Here is a 26,870-nt window from a genome sequence, read left to right as displayed (position 1 = left end):
TAGAACCCGAGGAAGCAGGAGCACTTCTTGTGCCTTTTCTCCTGCAAGAAGAGAAGCTAAAAAAGGAGGAGAACCAGTCGTGGGTTCGCTTTCCACCTCCAAGCTTCACTCCTTTTGATTCTATCGCTTGTATTCCTCGCACCTCACATCCCACATGTCGGGACTACCACGAACTGCTCCGCATTGAAACCGCCAGGTGGAACGCCCTCGGAGGACTCGACTAGGCGACTGGTGTGAGGACGAGCGCCAGTGGTGTCTTGTGTTGAGTCTACAGGCGCCTATTGGCAGAGCGGAATGCGTGTGAAGGGGTTCGCTACGTCGCGACACTCCTTGACACCCGCCCGGAAGGAGTGTGAATGTGGCTGAGGCAGTGAGGCAATGTGGGGCGACGTGCGCAGGTGCAGCAGGCGCAGCAGCCGCAGCAGGCGCAGCAGGAGCGGGCGCGCGGCTGCCTGGTGCGCTGCAGCTGGGGCGAGCGCGGCGAGGAGGCGCGCAGCTCGGGGCTGGCCCTGGGCCGCGGCTGGGCGCTGGCCCCGGCCACCGTGCTGGGCGCGCTGCGGCCGCAGACCCGCCAGCTGCTGGCCTCCCTGCCGGCCCGCCGCCCGGGCCCGCTGTCGGCCACCCGCTTCCACGTGGACGGGCGGCCCGCCGCAGCGCGCTACGCCTGGCGCTGCCCGCTGCTGGCGCGCGCCGCCACACTGCTGCAGGGCTGGGCGCTGCGGCCCGACCGCCCCGGCTACTCTGACAACACCGACCCCGAGGAGGAGGTGCGCCCATCTCCACGCCGCACGGCGCGTCACGTGGTAACGTGCGCGTTGAGGTACCTAGTGTCTAACCCTCGCTTTCGTGGAGAGTGTACCTGCTAAAGCGCGTTGCGATGCTCTATGTGTACATGGCCTTAGGCAATGACGCAACAGTGCTACACGTAACCAACGTGAGAAAACCGCAGTGGTTTATAAAGCATGCAATTCGCAAGATGTTACCAACCCTAGAACTTAAAATGATAAAAATCCTAAAAAAAATATTACCTCAATGTAGCCGTAAGGCTACTGATTATTTGTGAGGCGCAGGTAGGCAATGCTAGAATAAACAATAGGTCTATTGTTGCACACTATTTATTTATGCCGTCGAGCGCGCTAACAAATTTACATGTTTCTACAGTGCACAACAGCCTACTTGTGCTAAGAGGCAGACTGGAACTGTCTCTTATTTCCTCCTTGCCAGCCTGCTAGCCAGCACGGAGGAGGGGTGATAATCCCCTTGGCATCTGGGTTAATGGGACTCCTAGAGGGTACGCTGCATTCTGGCGCAGGGGTGTACAGACACCGACAGGACAGCCGGTATGATAGCCGCATGGTTGGCATAGCGTGGTAGATGTCTTCGCGATGTACCGCCACAGTACCCCCGTGCCAGTGACTTGCACACACATTACGAGAAACCACCTAGGAGGCAGTTAGGAAAGCGGACTTGGCGGCCGGATCGACGTGTTGCAGTTTGGGGAGGCACAATGTTGACATCCAGATGATTTGTTGGAGCGGCCATTCCAGCAGCAGGATGTGGTATGTCGTGGTCCTCTGAAACGATGTCACAGATGGTGTGTGGAGTTTTGAGGCGATCTATGGAAACAGTAGCCTGCCTACCATGCATTTGGATAGTCGCAGTTTTTCCTGAGCGACTAACAGGGAAAGGCCCCTCATAAGGAGGTTGCAAGCACCCTTTTGGACCATCGCTGCTAACAAAGACCTCAGTGGATGTGGCAAGATCCTTGAAAAGGAATGTTCTCGGCTTATTGTGTCTTGTGCCACCAACTGGTCGGAGTTCACGGGGCCTCCAGTTGTCCTGCATCAGGATGGGCGACAAGAAACTCGGCGGGTAGACGTAGTGGTTGGCCATATACCAAATCTGCTGCAGAAGCATGGAGATCCTCGCGCCATGATGCTCTGATGCTGAAGAGTATGGTGGGTAAGATGTCCACCCAGTGCTCTATCATATGGCAACGTATGGCGGCCTTGAGCTGTCGCATTCGCTCCACCATGCCATCGGAGGCAGGATGAAATGCAGTGGTCCGAAAGCGAGTCATTCCTGTCAAGTTACTGAGGTACCTGAAAAGGCAGGACTCGAACTGGCGCCCTTGGTCGGTAGTGTTTTTAGGGGAGTTTCAAAGCATACAACCCAGTTGGCATAAAATTCTCGAGCTATGGTGTTAGCCTCAATGTTCTCCACTGGAACTACCTCTGGCCAGTGGGTGAAGTGGTCTATGATGGTCACACAATAATGGTAGCCTTGTGAGACAGGCAAGGGTCCCACAATGCCGATGTGGACATGGTCAAAGGGGGAGGATGGTGGAATGAAGGAGCAAACAGGGGAAGAAACATGGCGAGAAATTTTGGAGCGCTGGCAGCATAGACAGGCACGGGCCCATCTTCGACAGTCCGATTTGACAGAGGGCCATACAAATATTTGGGTGACCAACCGTACAGATGCATTAATGCCTGGGTGAGCCAGCTGGTGTACCAAGTTGAATGCATCCTGGCGAAATGGGGCTGTGACGAAAGGTCGTGCTGTTGGTGTGGAGACATCGCAGTAGATCTCTGTTGGGGAATCTGACAAGCATATCTTCTGCTGCTGCAGGCCAGAATCTAGTTGTAGAAACCTTTGTAGTTCTTCATCCTCAGCCTGTGAGGCCGCAAGGGCTTGGTAATCGAGGGTTGCAGCAAAAGCATCTGCTCTAGACAGGGCATCTGCCACGATGTTATGGGACCCTGTGATATGCTTAATGTCTGTGATGAACTGGCTAATAAAATAAAGATGTCGGGATCTCCGAGGTGAACACTTGTCGGGGTTTTGCTGGAAGGCATAAATGAGAGGCTTGTGGTCGGTAAGAACAGAGAAATGTCTGCCTTCGACCATATGATGAAATTGATGGATCCCTAAATAAATGGCTAGTAGCTCCCGATCATAGGCAACATATTTTGGCTGAGCAGGGTTGAATTTCTTGGAGAAGAATGCTAACGGCTGCCAGGATCCTTGCACAAGCTGTTGGAGGACTGCTCCCATTCTCCCATTACAAAATCTGAAGCATCTGCCATTATTGCTAAGGGTACAGACGAACTTGGATGGGCGAGCAGAGTGGCTTCAGCAAGGCTAGTTTTGCACTTCTCAAAGGCACTGTCGCTGTCAGGTGTCCATGTTAACAGGGATTTGCCTTTCAAATCACCCTTTAGAAGTTCGTGAAGGGGAGCCTGCTACTGGGCAGCCTTGGGAATGAAGCGCTGGTAGAAGTTTAAAATTCCTGTAAACTGGCATAGCTGCTTCACTGTAACTGGTTTTTTGTAGTGGAGTATAGCATCAACATTCTCTGGAACGGGTGTGGTCCCATCTGCTGAGATATTATGTCCTAAGAATGTCACTTGTGGATTGCCAAATATGCACTTGGATGGGTTAATAAGTAGCCCATTCTGAGCAAGGCGTCGGAAGAGTTCCTCGAGGTGCTGTCTATGTTCTACCTCATTGATGGAAGCTACCAAGATATCATCAAAATTCAAGTCCTCTGAAACTTCGTCTATGAACCTCTGAAAAGTCTGAGCAGCATTACGAAGGCCGAAATACATGAATGGGAATTCATAAAATCCAAAAGGAGTTGTAATGGCAGTTTTTGGAATATCAGCTGGGGCAACTGGAATTTGGCTGTAGGCCCTCACAAGGTCAATAGTTGAGATTGTTTTTCCGCAAAGAGTTTGAGAGAAGAGAGAAGTCTTGTATGTGGGGAATTGGATATTCGTCTGTAATTGTGCGTGCATTGAGCAACCAATAGTCCCCACATGGCCTCCATTCCTCTCCTTTTTTGGGTACCATGTGCAGAGGTGAAGACCAGGAGCTGTCAGAAGGGCGAGCAGTGCCAAGTTTGAGCATTGATTCAAACTCCCTCTTTGCAATCGTGAGTTTGTCCAGTGCCAAACGACGTGGTTTTCTGAACACAGGCTGCCCAGCTGTAGTGCGGATATGGTGTACTGCAGAATGTTGGACAAGATGTGGGGTACCAGATGGGCGGGTAAGACACATACTTTTGGAGGAGTTTGAGGTAGTGAGATGATTGAGGCAGAGTCCTGACACTACTGATGTCACTTGTAGCCTTGTGGCAGACAGAGGCAAGAGATGTGGTACTGTCTACTAGGCACTGATTCCGAATGTCTACCAACAGGCCATAATGGTGGAGGAAATCAGCACCGATGATTGGTTTGGTAACATCGGCCACCACAAAATGCCAGACAAAATCATGCCTGAGTCCTAAGTTTAAATTTAGGGTAAGGAAGCCATAAGTCGAAATATTTGAGCCATTGGCTGCGAACAAGACATAATTAGACTTGGGCCGCCTTCCAGGCAGTCTAGTGTAAGGAAACACACAAATGTGAGCACCCATGTCAACCAAAAACTGTACCTTTGTGCCCTTGTCCGAGATGAAGAGGCGGCTGCCTGAAGTCGGGGTTGGATCACTGGCCACCATCAGCGAGTCCCCTGCATGTTTCCCGAGCTGTATTCGCAGGGCTGAACACACTTTCGCGCCCCATCGCCAAAGCAACGATGGTACCAGCAGATCCCCTGCAAACTCCTGCTGCGGGAGCGTTGCTGGCGTGATGTAGATGGGGAGTGGTCGCGGCGACTGTCGTGCTGGTCAAGACGAGTAGGGGATGCTACAACTGCGATCTCCTGTCGCAGTGTTGTGGCTATTTCTCCTATTTTGGCAGTCATGAGGATTGACATTTTCTCCAACATGGATTCCAATGAGGCTGCTTCTGCCGTCTGTAGTCTCGGATTTGTATCCGCGATGGCGTCTCCAAGCTCGGCTTATGAGTCTAACGAAGAATTTGTCTGTGTCGCCAAGATCGCTTGTGTTGGTGGTGGTAAACGACCCAGCCACAATGACTTGTGAAGGTCATCTGGAACGACTGTTTCTGCCAAACTGCAGAGGTGCCGTAGAAACTGCGAAGGCCTTCGGTCACCGACTTCCTCGCGTTCCAGTAGTTGTTTCGTCTTCCATTCCTGTGAAGCACTTAACCTCTTTATAAGTTCTGATTTGAGTCGGCCATACTTGCCCTCAGTGGGGGGATGGACAAGTATATCGCGCACTTCGGTCGCGTATTTACAGTCCAAATTACCTGCCACATAGTAAACATGGTTTCGTCGGATTTGACACCTGCTAGGGCAAATTGGTTTCCCACTTGAACGAACCACATTTCCGGGTCTGGAGCCCAGAAGGGTGGAATGCGAATTCCAACGCGCTCGATGGAGACTGTTGATGTTGGGGGGTTCAGCCATAACTGCAGAAGTGTTATAGAGTGAAAATGACACACTAAAAAACGAGGTGCGATGATGTGCTGGAGCACGATGCAACTGCCTGGACTGTGTCGCCGAACATCAACATAACCACTATCTGCGTGTCACAACGAGTCGCGGAAGTCCGAAGTATGTGCTGGTAGTGTCACAGAACTCGTTCAAGTCCTCTACTTCCGCGGCCAAGGTTGCTATCTCGCAGTGTGGATGACGTGGGGCGCGGGAGATGTGCGACGCGGACGACTCGCGGCGCGGGTGATGTGCGACGCGGCTGATGTGCTACGCGGATAACGTAAGGCGCGGGCGATGTGCCTTGCGTGCGACGTGCGACGCACGTAACGTGCGATGCGACAGGTTGCTTATATTACGCAAAACACGAATATCGCGTGACACTTATTTCGGAACGCATACTAGCCATGCCCCGATCACGTCGGGGTTACCACTGTAGCCGTAAGGCTACTGACAATTTGTGAGGGGCAGGTAGGCAATGCTTGAATAAACAATTGGTCCACTGTTGCACACTATTTATTTACGCCGTCGAGAACGCTAGCAAATTTACATGTTTCTACAGTGCACAACAGCCTAGTCGTGCTAAGAGGCAGACTGGAACTGTCTCTTCTTTCCTCCTTGCCAGCCTTCTAGCCAGCAGGGAGGGGTGATAATTCCCTTGGCATCCCGGCTAACGGGACTCCTAGAGGGTGCGCTGCATTCTGGCCCAGGGGTGTACAAACACCGACGGGACAGCCGGTGCTGATAGCCGCAAGGTTGGCGTAGCGCGGTAGATGTCTTCACGATGTACCGTCACACTCAAGATTCTTTTGATAATTCAAATTAATCATGGAAACAAAATAATTATTTATTTGGTTTTAAAATGTTATATACTTTCACTGTATGAAAGTTGAAACAGTCGTGTTAACATGATGTATGTAATAAAAAAAGGTTTCGTACTCTTCCATTAATTTAACGCCCGCGTCTTTAAAAAGTCTCGTCGAATATGGCCGTTGGAAACACAGGCCAATGAACTATATTTGCGTTGCGTTATCGCGCCTTGCGAAGTCTATGAACCTAAACTCTAAAATGTGATTGCTGAACATTTTGCATCTTGCCTTGTTGCGTAGTTTATAAACCACGTCTAAGGATCCCGCCTACCTGGGTACGTAGACCTTATGGAAAGGGGGGAGGGGTTTTGAGCGAGTCTTCCAGTACTCACCACTCCGTGTCATTGAGGAGGGGGGGGGGGATGGGGTTTCGGGACAGTGGTCGTGAAGGGCCTTCTTCATAATTTAAGTGGGCTGTCTGGCAGCCCGGCGGGAAACGACTAAAGTCGCCTCCGAAACAACCAGTGCCGCCCAAACCAATGCGGACAGCAATGTCCAAGCCCCCAACCCCCCCGCATGGTAGGCTCTTTTTCTACTCTGTCCAACTCTTCTTCCAGATCCATCCTTCTGTTTTCCCGTAAGCCTCCTGCTTGATATTAATGCATGAAATTTTGCATCCCGCATACCAGAGCCCAGGGTTTTCCCTGTGTCTATGCAGGTTTTACCTGGGCTCAACTTAATCTAGTTTTAGTCTAGTATAGCCAGTGAGGGGAGTTAGTCATGGCGCCAATCGTTGCCATGGCTGGCCAATCCCCCTCCTAGCACATGATGCATGCTAGCCCTACTGCATGGCTAGGGCGTATGGGCTTCGGCCTGAGACGCACTTAGTCTCCCTCCCTAACCCGGAACCCTCCCCAACACACTTAGTTTTAGTTTAGGTTAGGGGAAAAAAAAGGGCGCGTGTACAGGCGGCGCGGCTGCTGCTGCCCGTGTTCCTGCTGCTGGAGCTGGAGGAGGGGGAGGAGAAGGGGGAGAAGGTGGAGGACGTGCTGCGGCGCGTGGCCGCGACCCTGGGCGGGGCGCCGGCCCGGGGCGCGCCCCTGCTCGTGGAGGCCACGCCCTTCTGCAGCCCGCTGTTCCTCAACTCGCTGAGCCGCGGCGTGGTCAGCAACGTGCTGGGCCCGCAAGGCTGCCTGCTGCTCACCGACGCGCGCACCGCGCACGGCTGCGAGGGCGGCGCCATCTTCAGGTGCCTCTCGCTGACTTTCAACCAGTGCCGCGACCACAACTGCGTGCGAGGCGTAACCTCTATGAGGTCGTTAAAAACAATGGAATGTGACGTTATGCTGCTAATGGTTAGAGACCCGGAAATTTCGCGAATTCGTCTGGCCTCAGGGTAGAATTCAAAGTTATAGGTGTGTTAAACTGATGTTTGCTTATCCATTGGTTGATTTCTTAGTGAGAACAGTTTTATACTTGTTAATTGGCACTAACTGATTCGCTCACTTCTCTCCTAGCTGGGTATCGTTGGCTCACGGTCGTAGAGGGGCGTGTCCAGATAACTGCGGTCCAATCATGAACACACAGCGAGAGTGTGAAGGTTCACATTCTAACTTGCTACTAAATGAATGCGCGAAATTTCCGTATCTCTTCTAATGGAGCATTGACGGGAAGATGGGTGGGGGAGAAGAGAGCTCCCGGAGAAAACTCACCTGCTCAACTAAGGGGAGGGGGGAGAATCTCCCCTTTCACCCCCCGCCAAAGAGCCGCACCTTGCAACACTTATACATCCATCAAATGCTATATTGGAAAAAAAGGTTACGTATCATTAATGAGAAATTTACCTGTGACTTTTTCAAGTAATTATTTATCAACATGCAGTTGTCAACACTGCTTGGTAACTGTCGTGTCTGGGGTATCCTTCTTTTCACAGACGAGAGAGCCAAACGTTCGATTGTGTATCTTCGGTTTTTTTTTGTTCGTTGTAAATAAATATGCCGGTGTTGATAAAAGGATACTAATGGTCAATTGAGTTAGGTTAGCTACATTATAAATACTTTAAAACATTGTGGACGGTTGATTTGGTTAGGATATCTACATTAAAGTTACGGAAAAAAACATGAACTTCGGGGAACTTCGGGTTTTGGCTCTCTCGTCTGTGAAAAGAAGGCTTCCCCAATTTGCACGGACACTGGTCGCTGATTGGTCTACGTGACCCTCTGACGTCATTCGTGATGTGGGCGATGGTCGAATATCCCTAGTCCGATTACATTGGTCCATTTGAACTCTTTGGCTCAATATGTGTTCTTTGGTAGAACAGAACAACAAAAGAATACTCACGATAATATTGAATATCCGGTTCCCGTTTCAAAAAGTTAAAACAAAATTACGGACATTTGTTAGCATTTACTTTTTGCCTTACAGAATAAAGAAATATTGTTGAACTCCCGCAAATTTCACAAGTTAACTAAATATTCAAAACTTAGCTGCGTACACATTGACAAAGCACGAAAAAAAAAATAATCGAAAAACAATTATTTAGTCTCTCTATATTTATTGCGCTCAGGTGACTACTTCAGGACATCGGACATCGCAGTTGTAGACAGAGCAGTTTGCCGTGCGACAATGTGGACAACCAAGGTCCGGACTGTTGCTGACGTGCCTATAGTTTCGTGCGCTGTAAAAGTAAACAAGCAGCAGAACCGAGGTAGTGTGAGTGTTGTTTCGGTAAACCATGTTTTTTTGTGAGCTGTTTGATGCAAGGATTACTGCAGCATGGTTTTAAATATGTAATAAACCTGACATTACACTGTTGATAATACATAGTATCCTTCCTAGGTTCCAGTATTCTCCTCATGAACGCGGCGGCAGAGCGAGCGGTTATGAGATTTAAGGGATATTTTTTGACGTGGTTCAAACCTCAACACTGGAAAGTTTTCACTTTAAAAAAAAATAAAAGATTTCTGGAATATACAAATTTGGCTTTAAGCAAATATGTATTAATGCATTTTCTTTGTGTAGGCCTGTCTAATTGCTATAATATTATTAAATACATAGCTCAGTCCAATGGCTTGATCATTTCATTATTCCATTTTCAAACAGTTTACAGAAGTCACGAAAAATGTTTTACAGCTAAATATCCTGGTTTAGATATTTAATTTTTTTTTTTTTTATTATAGGAAGTAGGGAGATCTCCAACCATTTAGAGGTACTTTCAGTATTTTATTATTTCTAAGATACCTAGATATTGTAATAATCGGTTTTGAAGCAATCCAGGTGAATAATTTTATTTTTGTGAATAAGTTGAAATTACTATCAGTTTACTTGCCCAAGACCTTATTAATGCCCCAAAAATTGCATTCTACTTGATCTAAATTGGTTTTTAAAAATAATGAATTATGTTTCTAGTAATATTTAATTTTTTTAAGTTAATAATTCTGAATTAGGTTTTTTTATGTTGGTATCAATATGTTTATTCTATATTGGATATTTTATGCCCGGGTTTCCATAAGCAGAGGTTTGTCAATATTGTTTCATTTTTTAGGAACATATCCCTGACTTCCATATCTGTTTTTTTTGTGATTATCTTAAGGGAACTGCTTCCCCCCCCCCTCCCCCCTCGGTTCAAGACTCATTACTGATCCGTCCTTGATGCAAACATCAGTGCAAGTATTTTGTTGGTTCTGATTAGTAGCAAGCTCCAGGAAATAAGTGTAATGGTGCATCTAAAACAATTTCATGTACATACATGTTTACATTGGATGTCATAGAAAAGTCACAAGCTTGGACAGCAAAATTACACTGAAAACAATCCAAAATCATCTATTTCAAGTGTTTGATATCGAAGCAGTACAGAGAATTTCATGAAATAAATATGCTAGAAAAAAAATAAAGCACATCTAAGACAAACAGTGGGCTGACAACGAGACAGCTGCAACAAGAACAGTTAATACAGTTGCAAATGTCTTGTCATTGCCCACAGCCCCAGTGCTGTAATCTATTTATTTGTTTTTATTCTTATTTTTTTATCTGACTAAATTCCTTCCACTGAATACTCGGTGCTAGGCATTTAACGTTTGACATCAGCTGATGTTGGCTTGTTCTACAATAGTGTTTATGTTATTCATTCCTGAGGTGTTTGTTGTGCGACATCTTAGCTCTCGGTATCAGGCATTTGGTGGGAGTAATTTCGTGAATAAGACGGAAGTCAAGGAATAGAAACGTGTAACCACCACGGTGCTGCCATCTGTGGCGGATGGCGCGAACCAAAGTTCACGAAGCCAAAGGGGAAACTTTAGAGTATTAACATTTTAGTGAATTTTAACAAGATGGGCGGTATATTAGTAAGATTCCTTGTCGAAAAGGTCCAAAGCCGGGGTTTTAGTTGTTTTTTTTTCGCTTTTATCGGAGCAGTTTCCTTATATGGTTTAAATAAAAAAAATTGTTGTGCAAATAGCCGACGTAGCTGCTGTAGCGGCGAGTGCTGAAACTACGTGTGATTAGCATCCAGATACGGTCAGTATTGTGAACGCCGACCTCCGTAGCGTAGTCGGATGCACACCGGCTTACGGTGCGAGGGGTCCTGGGTTCGAGTCCCGGGTAAGGCATGGGGTGTAACATATACATGTTGATATTTGATACCGAATCACGTATACATGCTGATATTTGATAGCGAATTGCACATGATATGCGAACTGGAACAATATGACCCTTTGGCCGTTGGCGTAGAGCTGTAGGCCACACATTACAGGGGTGTAGCCGGGGGGGGGGGGGGGGGGTTAGGGGTTAAATCCCCCCCCCCCTAGCACCAAATATTTAATTAATTTCTTATTCATCACTCAAAAAAATTTCATATTAAAATTAATAAAATGTTTACCATTTACAATATTTAAATTTAAGAACCGAAAACTGCTAAAATAGCACCACTATTTTACACCTTAAAATCCTAATTTTCCCAGGGGAGGACCCCCGGGCCACCCCGCTTTAATACAGGAGGGGGGGGGGAAGGGGGGCATGCTTCTTAACACCCCCCATACACAAATCCTGGCTACGCCACTGGGTGTGAAGGGTCCTGGGTTCGAGTCCCTGGTAAAGGCATGGGTTGTAAACATTTACATGTTGATACTTGATACAGAATCACGTATACATGCTGATATTTGATACCGAATTCCGCATTATATGCGAACTGAAACAAGATGACCCTTTTGGCCGTTGGCGTAGAGCTGTAGGCCACATATATATATAAAGATGTATTGTGAAGGCGGTGTCCGAGTGGGGAGGGCTGGGTGCAGTAGCGGATCCAGAGGGGGGGCTAAGGGGCTCAAGCCCCCTCCAAAAGCATCTGGGTCCACTATTGTTTTAGTGTTTGCCTTGGTAAAGCCTAGCCTCAGCTGGGTCAAGCCCCTCCCAAACCAAAATCCTGGATCCGCTACTGGCTGGGTGTCGCGCGGGACCGGCGAGTGCAGGGAATGTGTGGTCGGCGTGTCGAGCAGCGCCGCGGAGGGCGACAGGAGGCTGGTGGGCGTGGTGGCCTGCTCGCTGGCGTGGTGGCGTGGCGAGTGGGTGGGCTTCACCCTCGGGGTGCTGCTGGCGCCCGTGCTCGACCAGGCGCTGAGGGGCCGAACCCCCGGGCCCGTCCCGGGCCGCGTCACCGCCCCGCTGGGTGAGTCACGCCGTGCCGACACGGGGGAGCCTACAACTCACGTGGTTTCGGTTTCCTACCACGTTCGTGCAAACTTCGGATTCCTCTAAAAAAAAAATTGAAATTAAACCTAGATGCAGGTTTTACCTGGGCCCAACCTATCTCTAGTTATAGTCTAGATTTAAGAGTGAGGGGAGTTAGTCATGGCGCCAATCGCTGCCATGGCTGGCCAATCCCCTCCTAGCACACGATGCATGCGACCCTCTCCCTGCATGGCTGATCCCAGCATGACTAGGTGTATAGGCTTCGGCCTGAGACGCACTTAGGTCCCTCCCTAACCCTGACCCCTCCAAAATACACTTAGTTTTTGTTAGGTTAGGAAAAAAATAAAAAAATAAATATAAATAATGAAATTAAAAAAAAATCAAACGGTTAGGTTATGTTAGGTCAGTCACAACATGCTTGTTTTTCATTGGAAACTTCTGATTTAGCTGCTGAAGTGGCGTTGATACCAAAATGCAAAAACTTCGGAAATCTTAGGAAATTCTTGCAAGGAACCGAAACTACGTGAGTTGTAGGCTTCCCCCATAACCTACATGGGGGAGCCTTCTTTTCACAGACGAGAGAGAGCTAAAACCAGAAGTTCCCCGAAGTTCATGCTTTTTTTCCCCCGTATCTTTTATTTAGCTATACTAACCAAATCAACCGTCCACAATGTTTTAAAGTAGGCTATTTATAATGTAGCCAACCTAACCCAATTGACCATTAGTATCATTTTATCAACACCGCCATATATATTTACAATGAACAAAAAAAAAACAGAAGATGCACGATCGGACGTTTGGCTCTCTCGTCTGTGAAAAGAAGGATTCCCTACCAAAATGTACCGCGTAACTAAGTTTCAAGTGTTCACGTAGCAGATTGCATGCTCACTACAGGGGCGCAACAACAGGGGGGGGGGGGGGGGCGGCAAGGGTATTTTGACCCCCCTCTGAAACCTTGAAGTGGTGGCAAACGGGGGCAAAGAAAGTGCTGTACAAGTCGGATATATTATTTCCAGGTTAGCTGTGTAATCAATTTTTAGATAATAAAACTGCTTAAATAGCACCATTTTCCACCTTGAACTACAAATTTTCCCGAGGGAGGACCCCCGGACCCCCCGCTTCAATAGGGGGGATCAATGATTATTTATAAAAAGGTATATTGCCCCCCCTTTGGAAATTTAGTTGTTGCACCCCTATGCTCACATGTATCATTTTTGAAGTCAAACTAATAACTACAATTACGTGTAGGTACCCAAGTTGTTACTTATTGGAGCCTTATTCATAGTAACAATTCTAGCATACTCATTATTTCAATAAAACAAAATCAATGAACGCATTGTATTCAACTTCATGAGAATACATAATTGACACATTTGATTGCATACATATCTGATTACATACAGCTCGTGCAAGTTTCTCCAACCATAATACACTTCTTGGTGGTAATGGAGTTTTCAGATGGTTTTCTGATTTTGGTTTTATACATGTGGTGTATTTAATTGTTTTGATATTATTGCTATCCGCTATACATTTTTAACTGTTAGTTATGTGCAATAAGTACAACTTTTATAATAATTATTAGGCTACTTAGAATTCCAGCACCATCATGAATAACTACAAATCCTTTGCCATTAATTCTCTACTCACTGCCTGATGTACACAGTGTTGAATGTTGTGGATGTAGTGAACAGAATGGCACATAAACGTTATAGATAACATTGTACACAATCTGCGCAGATGGCAGTACTGTGATAATTTTAATGATATAAGTTAATACATCAGAGCTTATTGTGACTGGTTTTTATTATTTGATGGGTGAAAATGATCTTTGGTATTCATTACATGTTTTTCTTATATATATATTTTTTTTGGGTTAATACCTATCATATTTTTTTTCCCTGCAGTACAAAGTTTCTATGATTTTACTTTTCAAGTGGATTATGTTGACCTTGCGCAGCCTAACAGTTGCTTGCACACTTGTCTGGTCAAGGTGTGGTGTTAGTGAGCCAGCGGTCAGTTGAACGCAGTGGCGGATCCAGAGGTTCACCTCGGAGGGGGCACTCTAGGATTTCAGAGTAGCCAGAGAAAAAATGTCTTAAAATTACTAAATTTGTATTTAATCTACTCGCAATGCACATAACATCTAACCACCAGATTTTTATGATTCTACAAGAAATTCATTAATTATATTGAAATATTTTATTGGTTTCAGAAACAATCATTTATGTCGGCAGTATTAATGTAGCAGACAACTGGTTTTTCGGGGGGGGGGGGGGGGGGCACTTGCCCCCTGGTGCCCCCCCTTGGATCCGCCACTGGTTGAACGTGTGTGTGTTCCTGCGCAGGATTGGACGATGCCGTGGTGTTGGTCCGGTGTGGCTCCGGCTGGGGCTCTGGTGTCGTGGTGGACAAAAGCAAAGGCACCATCGTCACCTGCTCCCACGTCATCAGTCAGGTGAGCGCCAGGTCGCTGCGCGCAGCGTTGCCATCATTCACCGCGGTGAACTCGTGCGAGTTCCTCCACAAGTGCGAAGGAACGTATTTTGACATCCAAGCCTGCCATAAGACACCAGCTCAGTAGTACGTACTACAATTTTTGATTGAAATTGTTTTGAAGTAGACTGGAAAGTTGTGAAGCAGTGACACGGCACTATGGAAAAAAGCCCTATCGCACCACACAACACACAGTGGCCAGTAGTGCGGTCCCATTTGCTGCTCTAGTCCATTTCAAGGCTGCAGAAGGGGCGAGTTCCAGATTTCTGAATTAGGGCAAGTCAGTTAGCCCTCAGCTTTCGTCACAATAGGGTAGTCAGCCAAGAAGGCTCATCCAAGGAACACGCCAAACAAGAGGTTTGATTTTTAAATACCTTTAGCCATAATTTGTGCTCCAATCTCCTTCATTTATTTAAGATTTCATCAGCCATTTACATCAAAATGATATTTCTACAACCTGAAAAATAATGCCACTTGCTCAGTTACAGCTCTAGTCACATACACGGATTCAGCATTTGTCTCGTTTGTGCAATTGAGTCAGCTCCTCATAAAGTAAAGTATAAATTGAAAAACCCATGAAACAAAACATGCGGGCAATGAAACGAGGAGGAAAGACTGTGTACAAGATGAGAACAAGCACTATTTACTATTCAACAAGCACAGTGAACAAAGGCACTAACAACTTCATAATGGAAACGAGTTTTTTTTGTATATTTGTTTAAAAATGTAATGAGATTGGAAACATTTACTGTTGATTTTTTTTTTACATGAGATGAATGTGTATGCTTGAATAAAAAATCTTACAAGTTAGGCAATTTTTACAGATTACGTTTACAGTTATATACACACACACACACATACACACTTTCGTGAACACTGGGGGATGTACTAAGCGTATTGGTGTGCCAAAGTAAACTTTATAATAGTACATCTATACTTTAATTCTTTATGTTATAATTTAGTCATAAAAAGATATGACAATTTAAAAAATACCTTAAAATGCTGTCAATACAATTACAACCCTTAGTTAACATTTAAATGTAGACAGTGCAGTGTTCATCATACTGTAGAGACACAACATATTGTTAGCCTACTTATATTATAATTTATATATAATATAATAAAATAATTTTGTGAAAATATATTTACCCACTGATTTATGTAATTTAAGCAAACACAAACTATACATACATAATATACTTAGTGTTATAATATATTTTAAAATGTTTCAGCTTAATTTTGTTTCAATGTATCAATTGGTCTATAACTTTTAGTTTGAAAAATACTTCAAGGATAGCACCACGTACATAATGCTTTAGAGAACCAACAAAATATTAAATAGGTATCTTTGATGCCATGTTTGTTCCAACACAATTTTCCTGTCTAATAAAGTATAGGTAGGCCTACCTATTTTTAAAGTTTTTATTATATCTTGTTATGACTATTCAAGTTTACAAAGTGTATTCCAGGATAGTTTACCTACCATAAAGTTTACCAATAGGCTTAGTAATATAGGTGTTCGCAAAAGTTAATATATGTAGGCATGTTGCCACACTTGGTTCTGCCATATTTATGACTTTGGCTCATGGCTATAGCAGTTTATGCATGCACTTTTTACCTGTGAAATTTCCATTGTGTAATAAACACTTATTTATGCAAATCTGGTGAACACTAAAATTTTACCTTCAACGCACCTAAATAAGCATAACCTCAAAAACCCAGCCGATGATAGTTATGGTCTGGGGAAAATGTCACAGGTTCAGCGTTGCAGCTTTTACATGCGACATTTTCGATATTCCTGTTGTTCGGCTAGCCCTGAGAAATCGATAGTACCACCTTGTTAAACAAAATTATAGTTAGTTTTTAAAAAAAGTAAAAAAAGATTTATCTGCTTTCCAAAAAACTGAATACTATTCTTATATTTATCACCTCAGCATTATTTATTTTTGTGTTCAAATTTCTTATTATATGTGTATCTGCAACATGAAAACACATGAATTTGCTCATTATCGAGATAATATGTTTATACATCCCGGGCCGCAACTAGAGTCTCTGGCACCCGGGGCATGAATGGATTCATGCGCCCCCCCCCCCCTTCTCTTTTTTTGCACATACCACACCAATAAAGCGGGGGGTCCGGGGGCCCTCCTACGGAAAAATGGTGCTATTTAAGCATTTTCATACCTTCATGTAACAGTTTCTGTGCTACTGTACCTTCCATGCATGAACCTACTATGTCCATAAAGTAGTCAGTATAATCACTAGACTTGTTCATTAAATTGTCATCATAAATGTTTTTTAAAGATTCAAATTCAACTTGCGAGACCTTTTTGCAGCAAAGATTTTTATGATATCATTATAGCAAATAGAGGATGCTCTTCCTCACAGCCAGTGGTAACACCCTCTCTGACAACATTGTACTGTATTCGTATAGAGGACACATTAAAACTTTCTAACTTATCCCTTTACAATTTTTTATGTTAATAATGAACTTCTCAGAGTATTTTAAAATAAATATGTTGAGACGTTATATTGTAAATCAGATTAGACATTCCTGGCATGCAATTTAAAAAACATTTTACCAGTTACCAGTTGTAGTAGGAATTACAATGCAAGCGATTTCGGCGCCCCCACAGCTTTGCGCCCGGGGCGTATGCCCCGCTTGCCCCCCCCTAGTTGCGGCCCTGTATACATCACTGGCGAGTACTGAAAGACTAACTGACGTTGAGTAAGAGGGAGGGAGTCCCGCAGGTGGACAAGAGCCCGGTGAGCGTGCAGTGGAAGGCTCGCCGGCTGACGGCGCGGCTCCTGCACCGCACCAGGGACGGCGCTGCCTATGACGTGGCTGTGCTGTCGGTGGGGCGGGTGGCGGGCCTGCAGCAGCTGCAGCTGGCCGAGGGAGCACCCGTCGTAGGTCGGTGTGCAGCGACCCAGCCGAGACGGCATGCTTTACTGCAATCTTAGTGTACCTCGTGCGAACAAGCGGCAGGAACTGTGTACATTGTCTACATTTAATGGGGGTGTGCACAGGTGTTACTGTAAGCGTGTCCCTCCTACAAACTTGACATGCATGTTTCATGTATTTAATAAACATATGTTTTATGACGTGTTTTGATAAAATCATCAAACAATTGACATAAGAACAAAGTATTAAAAAACAACCAAATAAACACCAAACCACAAAATGTTCAGTATTATTTTCTCACTCAATATAATAACTTTAATTTTCTATGTGTACACGTTTAATTTCTAATATAGACTAAAATTCCCTAGATTTAAGAGTGACAATCTATTTTCTATTAAAATTTAATGACAAAAAAAATTACTCATGAAAAAAAAGATATGATGGTTATTCTGGACCCGTCCTTCAAAGACTCCAGGCCACGGCTTGCGAGGGTTCCACTTCCTGCTGATCACAGTACGAGGGGATGCCGGCAGGTGTCTTTCAGGGCCGTTGTGCAGGTGGGGGGAAATCCTCTATGACCTGATACTACAGTTTTTATGCTTATATAATACATATGTTTTATGCTTGGCATGTAAGCTGTAAGTTTTAACGTGCATTACCATTCACACTTCACAGTCTCGGAGCAATTGTGTGTTATTTTTAGTAACTAGAAACTTTGATTAAGTGAGATTATTGATCATTTGCTACAGTTGGTTGTGAGAATTTCAGACATCTGTACAAACATAAATATACTCTATACAAGTTGTAATGTTTATATTGTTTTTTAACATAGTTTTGGTCTCTCTCTCTGTATGAACAATGCTAAAAATAATAAGAGATTAAGTGTAAATGAACAAATTTAAAGCACTACTTAAGATCTACTGCTTGTATCCCTCTTCTACATGTTAAAATAAAATTATATAAGAACTAAACTACTTGTGATACCTGAAAATACTATATTGTTATAAAAATAAATATATAATTGTAACATCATATTTTACTGTGATCATGTGCAGATTTGTGTTAAGTAAACAGATTTTATTGGCTGATCAATGTAAACATTCTATTTGTTTCAATGAAACTTGATGTTAATGATCTACTTTTCCTGAATAGCTTAAGGCAATGTTGATTTTTTTTTTTGACGTGACAACGTCTAATAAATTGATGAACGCTGGCTGGACACACGAAAAATTGTCCCACTACGGATGTCCCACTACTAATGTGTCCTGTTTGCTCATTGTATGCATGCGTGGCATCTCTCTTCCACTCGATTGGAACAACCATTGATTTGACTTTTCAATCATATTTTCGTCGTTTGAATTATTAATATTATGTAATTTAACGATCGTCCACCGATTTTCAGCACAATCAATACGGTTATTTAAAAGTAATATTGAATATTCAAATACGTTTTGAACCAACAATGCTGTTTTACAGTTACACATAATAATTCAAATTTCACCCGGGATCTTTTGCACAATGTTTTAAAAAATATTGTAACACATTATAAATATGTTTGGTGTATTTGGGATGCGTATTTGTTATAAAATCATTTTATTAAAATGAAATAATATTATTCCCCTACCGTGAACAAAATTTTTATAAATATATATATATAAATAATATCTGAAACTTGAATTTTTCAAGTATGGCCTCGTGACCACGCGGTTAACATCGCGGATTTTGAATTGGAAGGATGTCAGTTCAAATCCCGGCGGCAAATTTTTTTTTTTGTACTTGTAAAAATAAATACGGTGCGCACGACACTTCAAAAGTAATAAATATATTTGAATTAATGAATACAAATAAAAGTAAATTTATTAATTAAAGTGTAGATTTCATTTCACTCCTTATATGTATCCATACAAAATAGTGATAATTCAATAAAAATGATTCAATTTTATTCATAAAAGTATGCAGAGGTAGATTTTATCATACAAAAGATAGAAAAAATTTAAAAAAATTTCTTCCTCAAAGAATATAATGTTTTTAATGCCTAAATGGTTTGGTTGCAAAAACCTATTATGGCTCAGTCTCAAGCCGAATATGATATATCCTTTTCTTCTGGATCAATCATTTTATCAATATTTTGTCATGACGTTGTCACGTTAAACTATCGTCCGTAAACCGACTTTACAGACAACCAATTTTTTTTATAATTTTCTAGTCACTTCTTTATTTAAAGGCTCTTTATGAAATTCTAACACAATACCTCATATGTATTTGTTTATTATCATTTATAACTTCACTAAGTGTAATATAGTAGGTGTAAAATGTTGTGCAAATTACAATAATTACCATATCTTGAACAACTTTTTATACCCATCATAATGAAATGTCTGTTGATGGTTTGTGACAGAATAAAAGATGCAAGAGAGGAATTGTGCAAAAATTTCAGAAATAGCCTATAAATAATAGTAATGATGATAAAAATAATCAAAATGGGATGAGAGCCCACGCATTCAGCGGTCATCAAGGGCCCTCATGCCCGGGGCAAGCCCCCCCCCCCTCCCCCTTCCCAGCTCTTAGGGAAAGGAAAAATTATAGTGTAGTAAGGTGTTTTTCTTTCAAGAAAATGACTTAAAAGTCATTATTACATAGAAGTGGTCCAACACTAAAATATTTTTTATATAGTGTTTCTTACATACCTACATTCTTCCGAACTGGAACTTTTTTATGGCTACTTACACGACTTCATTTGTCTTCCAAAAAAATATTAAAAATGCTTCATACCCCCAGGTCTTACGAATCCATCATATATGCCACTGATATAAAAACTCAGGACATACACTACAACTTCTGAAAAGTAAGGTCTGGTACTTACTAATGTTTGCAGGTTTTTTTCCGGCCATTGTCTGAAGTAGCTTGGCTTCTGGGTTGTAGCCGTGTCCTCGGCAAATGATTCACCGACGTTTCTGTCGACATTGCAGTCGCCATCATCAGAGAGCAGTTACCTACTGTACCTACTAGTAGGTAACTGCTCCCTGATGATGGTTGTAGCCGTGTCCTTGGCAAATAATTCACCGACGTTTCGGTCGACATTGCAGTCGCCATCATCAGGGAGCAGTTACCTACTGTACTTACCTTCAGTTGGTAACTGCTCCCTGATGATGGCGACTGCAATGTCGACAGAAACGTCGGTGACTTATTTGCCAAGGACACTGCTACAACCAGTAGGTAACTGCTCCCTGATGATGGCGACTGCAATGTCGACCGAAACATCGGTGACTTATTCACCGAGGACACGGCTACAACCCAGAAGCCAAGCCACTTCAGGCAGAGCGTGTGTGTGGCCCGCAGGGGAAGAAGTGCTGGCAGCGGGGTTCCCCATCTTCTCGGAGGATGGGGTGCTGCCGACGGTGACGCAGGGAGTGGTGGCCCGCGTGCAAGGGCCCGGCCCCTCGTTCCTGCAGACCACGTGCTGCGTGCAGTCGGGGGCGAGCGGCGGCGCCGTGCTGGCGCGGTCCGACCGGCTGCTGGCCGTGGTGGTGTGCAACATCAAGGACCACGGCACGGGCGCCGTCTACCCGCACGTGAACCTGGCCGTCCCCTCCACCGTGCTCGCTGCACCCCTGGCCCAGTTCGCCGCCACGGGAGGTGAGCACGCCCGACGCATGTCGCTAGAGACCGGGAGCGTACGCCGCAGGTTCATTTCACCTTGGGCATGGGCGTTGCAACCGGGGGGGACACGTCCCCCCCGATAATAAAAGTCTTCAATTTCGTCCCCTCCAATAATATATTTAGTTTCGTAGTTATATTAAAAATATTATTTCTGAAATATGTTGCGCATGGTGCATTTAGTTCAATCGTGGTAATGTGAGCACTGTGTTTTACAAATTTGTTCTCTGAAAATATTTCTTATAAAAAATAAATTATATATTGCAACCAACTATAATTAGAATATTTAGGAAAGAAAAATGCCTAAAAACCACCTTTTTGAACCTTCAAACCCCAAATTTTCTCGGGGGAGGACCCCCGGACCCCCCTGCTTTTTTTTTTTTTTTCCCCCAGGGGATGGATATTCCTCAACAACTAAATCAATTGCAGTCCCCAGGGTGTCCACACAAATCTGCAATAAAATTTCCCTGACTTTTCCCTGACCAAAATTTCAAATTTCCCTGACCAATTGATTTTTTTGAAACTTGCCTATTTCACCATTTTTGCACGAAATAAAGAAAATCCAGCCTCCACCATCCCCATAGCTGGCCTAGTTCTCTCTCTGCTTTATTTCTTTTTTAGTTTAATTTTTATTTTTATTTATAAAATTGAAAAAAATCAATACAAAGGCTAGAAAGCAACAACTAAATCAATAAAAATGCAACAAAACACAGTAACAATGAAACTAAATATAGTATGTAGTTAGAATGATATTGCACACTAATTTTAAATGGAATAAGCAATAGTCATTAATTAGTATGTAGTTTTTAGTCTTTAAAACACTGATTTAAGGAACTTGATACATTAATGATAGCTTCTGGTTATTTTTCATATTCTGAAGAAGTTTTTTCTTGCGTTCAATTTCGATGTCTTCTTTCATGATTTTCTTCTTTTCTTCTAGCTCCCTAAGCTGTTGCTCAATTTTCCTTTTTCCTTGCCGTTGTTTCTCTTCTTCTGCATTCAACTCATTTTTATTTTCCAAACATGCTTGGTATCTTCGCCTTGAAGCTCGCACAGAAACAAGAATGCTTCTTGTAATGGTCACCGCTTGTGTTCGACCCATATTCTTCACAGCATCACAAATAATACGTTGAGCCACTAGAGATTCTTCCAATAAATTTTCAACAAGGAGAGACTTGTTTATTGAGAAGCCACTTTCCACGGAAGCATTCCCATGTGACAAGATGAAACAGAGTTTGATGACTTGCCACAAATCCTCAAACCTCTTGTCATTGCCAATAAGTGAATGAAAAAATTCATCTAGTCCAAGAGTATCATTGTTGTGAGTGGCAAAATCTGTGAAACTCTTTTTCCATGTCTCCCGTTGAGCTTCTGCAGTCAGAGTAACATACTGCTTTTTGGCTCTATCAGCCAGCTTTTCCGAGATCTTTTTGGCACCATGTAACTCTTCAAGAACAGTGTCGACTCTCTTCAAACCCAAACCTGACTGGAAGAAAATAACCTTTGGATCGAAGCAAGTTAATCCTCGTACAAGATGTGATTTCAGAGGGCTTTTCAATTTTAGCTTTTCTACAATGCTGACAAGAAATTTTTGAAACTCATTTTTAAACATATGTTTCTTCTTGTCAGAACACTTTACTTCTTTAAGCATCTTTTTGGCAGCATATCCAACATCAACTTTCTCTATAGGTATTAGATTTTCATTGTCGGACAAATCTAAAGTCATCAGTTTGTATGCTGTACTGGCTTCAGCAATTACTTCTTGCTTGATAAATCTCATTAGGAGATTCCTAACAAGTTCTTGAAGTGCTGTGTACAGGAAAGGTACCAAAGGTTTCTGACTTTGAAACCGAACCAAGAAAGGTTCATACTCTGATATTAGACTTTTGAAAGCTGTCATCCTGACTTTCAGAAGAGGGTCAGCCATAGCTTCTTTGAGACATTTGTAATTATCATTTCCTGGAAGTGATTCTTCTTCAAGAAATTTCTGAACATTGTCATATATTTTCAATGCTCGTTCAACACAAGCTCCATTTTCTAGCCACCTCACAGAAGTAAACTTAAAGGAAAAGTCTTTATTCTGTGTAATGTCTATGTACTTTGCTCGACGTGCTGGACTGTCTTTGAAAAGACCATACATGGCTCTCAGAACGGAATTAACATCCCAACCAGCTGTTTGATGACCAGTATTCACAGCTCCATTAACTGTATGTAAGCCACAGGTGCCAATATCAAGGAGAGATTTTCCATCTGGATTGTCATCTTTCAGTTTACTTTCAAGTTTCTTATAAAAACTATGAATTACCTTTGTCCCATCCATCGAAACTTGTAACAAGTTTTCTAAAGGGAGCATAAGGCCTTCAGAGAATCCTGCCAACAGATGTACAGCAGTTGCACGTCCTAAGAAAACACTGTTCCAATAACATGTGCAAACTCTTTGTTGGTTGACATCCCAAAAACGTAAAATTTTATCATGCAGAGGTCTGCATTGTATTATTTAACAGTTTCTGGGAAAGACAAGGATACAAATACATGCATATACAGGTTACCACAGTAAAGTTCCTACCACTGCATGGGCAGACTTTCATAAAATTACAATAATCATACTCAACTGCATTACGAAAAATTCAAATTCAAACAAAACCTTACATACACCATTACATTGTGTGCGACTGTGTCTCAAACCATGACCTGAAAAAAAAACTTTCACAGTCTGGGTGATGGCAGACTGGAGCATGACATTCCCCCTCAAATTGCTATCATTGGGGAATCTCCATGACTTTTCCATGATCTAAAGTGAATTCCCTGACTTTCCCTGACCAACTTCAACTTCCCTGACTTTTCCCTGACTTTCCCTGATTTTCCAGAATGTGGACACCCTGAGTCTCCCCCCCCCCCCCCCCCCCCAAAAAAAAAATATATCCCTGCGACGCTTATGCCTTGGGCGAGAATCACACCATACTACTACGATCGGCTTGCAATTTACCTGGCGGACCATGTGCCGATGAAAATTCACAGAAAAATAAATACCAAATCATGGGTAAAATACATAAGTGATGTCACAGGAAGTGAACAACCAAAAAAACAGATATCTGTTTATGTCCGTGATATCTGTCCAAGTATGCAGAGGACTGTGAAAATTTTCCACCAAATAATGTTGCAAGCCATATGCATCACTTCAGTCAACCCCATGGATGAAGGGTGGTTGCAAAGTAGGAGTACAAACACTTTCAACACTGAAAATGTAAGTTTTTTTTCCCCAGATCATAACATGTTTGTAAAAAAAAACTTTTAGTAATGGAAGAGGTACCTGTATCTAATTACTGTTTTTAAACTTCCCTAACTAATTCAGTGAAAAATTTGTACAGTAACTAATATCCAAACCTCTCAGAACTTACGAAAATAATGTCCAGATAACTGTCATAAATGCTTTACAAATGATTTTACTTGACAGTCATGATGGTTTGCAAATTTCACTCCCTCACTGACATTCAAAGGAACATTCTTGGAGCTGGAGATAAACAGTTACGTATATCAGAAGTTTGAATATTCCTCTTATGATCATAATCTCATTAAGTTGTTTTCGCATAAGCTGAAGTTAGGGCTTTGAATTGGAATGACCAATCACAGTCTATAAATTATAAGCTGTCTGCTGTCCTGAAACATGGTTAGAATAAAAAAAAAAATTAAATATATGTGCATATTATAATATATTAGAAATGGTGTGTATGGCGATATGCAAATGCATTTAATAGGAATATGATAATTTAGCAAGTTAAAGTGACCATAGTGAACGTACTTCCATTTTGTACATTCAGTACACTAGAACACTGATTTACTTAAAATCACTAAATCACTAAACATAATTTTTTTTTTGTATTTGCCAAGATTTCATATCATAATTACTTTAAACTGTCAAAAGATTTCTTGATATCTGAAACACTAAATCAAATGCATACATAAACCACTCAAATTTTAAATTAAATATGCTTAGCTCAGTTGAGTGTGTGGAGGTAGATTCAAAATATGCTTACCTCCCACATTTATTTGTAGTATTTTAGTAGGATCAGCTGTAGGATCAGAGGACTCGCAGGTCCTCCACATCATTGTAACATGCACACTGATGGAAATTTGTTCAAACTGATGAAAAATAATAAATGAGCCAAAAATGTACTTATTTTGAAGAGAAATGTTTTGCGGGGAGGGTGGATATTGGAATCAGGGTAATATTACCACTTGTTGATGAAGGCTGGAATGTTAAAGGGAGGCCATTGACGATGATAGCATCCTCTTGAGAAACTGCCGATGCCAGAGCAGATATATCAGCCGCAAACTCACTAGCTCTATTGCAGAAAAGATGGAACTCCTAGCTAAGCTGGACTAATAATGAAAACTCTCAGCTAATAAAATCACAAATAACTGAAAACTTATTTTTCTGTGTGCCTCAGCCATCACAAAGTCTCCCCATCAAATCCTACCTTCTTTCTCAACTGAATTGTTCAAGTAATGATCCAATAAAAATAAAAATGTTGGGATGATGAAGGCTTGCTTGTTTGACAATGACACAACCTTCCTAAAAACCAAACAGCTGTAAAAGACATGATGAAAACCAAAGATGAAACATACTTGAAGGCTCTAATCAAACTGTTGCTGAAAAACATAATGAAGACTTGCAATCGGGATGTAAAAATAATAAAATCCAATAACAAACATAACTAACAAAACTGATTTGTGCCGTGCATACGTCGTTTTATCTATTGTAATTTCACCATGTGATGAGCGCATGCAGAAGTATCATGCAATTAATATAGGCTTTGATGATTTTACTTGTTCGTTCTTGGCCCCATAGCAACACCCTGCTGTCTTCAGGCATGATTGATGCTGTTAAGAGCCCACAAGGCTGAGAGCGGACCGGGTCAAGGTAATTTATGGGAATTGCGCTAAGGAGGGTCCGAGTCTCATTCCTAGGGACCGGAAAAAATTCGCGTGTTCAATGACCTGCAGGATGAACTCCATTGTTCTACGCACACTCTGTCAAATGTCACCCACTCATTTGGCTGCTGTATTGTGAGACGTCTCAACATAGCAGCCTGTGATTCGATAAAACTTTGGTTGAGTGTTTCTCATTGGCCCAGAGTCTTCCAGGTGAGTTGTGAGCCAATAGCAGAGGCAGCACTGAGGTATAACTATTTGTATTTTAGCTTATCGCGAAATGAATTCGCGAATTTTTCCGGTCTCTACTCATTCCCCACGTGGGTGATGTCTCGCCTTAGAGTAGAGTTTTACCATACGGTGACACCCATCCTCCTTTCTCAATCCCCTTGTCAAGTAAATATGTAATAACTTAATATACTTACTTTTTTTTTTTACTTGTAATTGCAAATAAGTTGCAAAATTTATATGATTGTGAGGATTACAAATGTTTCAGATGTTGAATGCCTGAGGACGCTGGAGAGTGACGATCCAGAAGTGCAGAGATCATGGAGGCTGCAACAGCTCAGCAGCAGGCTGTGAGGACGTGTTGTGCCGTGTGACGCACGCACCGCAGCGTGTGTTGGATAAGCAGCTGTGTCCAGACGGAGCATACCTTCCCAGTGGCCGTCCTGCTATCGTGGTGTCACAGCAGTTCATCATGCTGCCTGTGCTCGACATTCCAGCAAGCCTTTTCCAGTGTTCAGGGTGCCAAACAAATCTGTGATAAAATTTACCTGAATTTACCTGACTTTTTTTAATTTACATATTTTGTAATTATCTGAAAGAAAAAAGAAAAACCAGCTTCCACCATATCTGGCTTAGAATGACCTATATAACAAAAATTAAATTTTGAATGGAACCTTGCATACACCATTTTATAGTGTACTAGTAGAGCCCCACGGTGTAACCCACGTTAAATTTGAATTATATTAGATCTACACATTCCCATATAACCTTCCACAACAAACTGTCTATTTAACAATTTATTACAACTATTGGTTTACAGC

At 42.9% G+C, this 26,870-nt stretch overlaps 1 protein-coding gene across 4 annotated transcripts in view; it reads left to right on the top strand.

Annotated features, from left to right (window-relative positions):
• LOC134533743 (peroxisomal leader peptide-processing protease) overlaps nucleotides 1-26,606 on the top strand; it is a 369,588-nt gene extending 342,982 nt beyond the window's left edge. For all 4 annotated transcript variants that reach the window (XM_063371375.1, XM_063371384.1, XM_063371366.1 and 1 more), the window contains 7 exons: nucleotides 399-767; nucleotides 7,118-7,398; nucleotides 11,642-11,811; nucleotides 14,180-14,289; nucleotides 17,079-17,241; nucleotides 20,572-20,868; nucleotides 26,318-26,606. In XM_063371375.1, coding sequence (XP_063227445.1) covers nucleotides 399-767; nucleotides 7,118-7,398; nucleotides 11,642-11,811; nucleotides 14,180-14,289; nucleotides 17,079-17,241; nucleotides 20,572-20,868; nucleotides 26,318-26,403 — 1,476 coding nt within the window. In that variant the 3' untranslated portion in view covers nucleotides 26,404-26,606. The remainder of the gene's footprint in view (nucleotides 1-398; nucleotides 768-7,117; nucleotides 7,399-11,641; nucleotides 11,812-14,179; nucleotides 14,290-17,078; nucleotides 17,242-20,571; nucleotides 20,869-26,317) is intronic.
• The last annotated feature ends 264 nt before the right edge of the window (nucleotides 26,607-26,870 follow it).

This window comes from Bacillus rossius, chromosome 1 (genome assembly GCF_032445375.1).
Source record: "Bacillus rossius redtenbacheri isolate Brsri chromosome 1, Brsri_v3, whole genome shotgun sequence".
In the NCBI taxonomy this organism is placed as follows: Eukaryota; Metazoa; Arthropoda; class Insecta; order Phasmatodea; family Bacillidae; genus Bacillus; species Bacillus rossius.
Note: the sequence above shows the minus strand (reverse complement) of the source record. Positions and strands in the feature narration are given on the sequence as shown.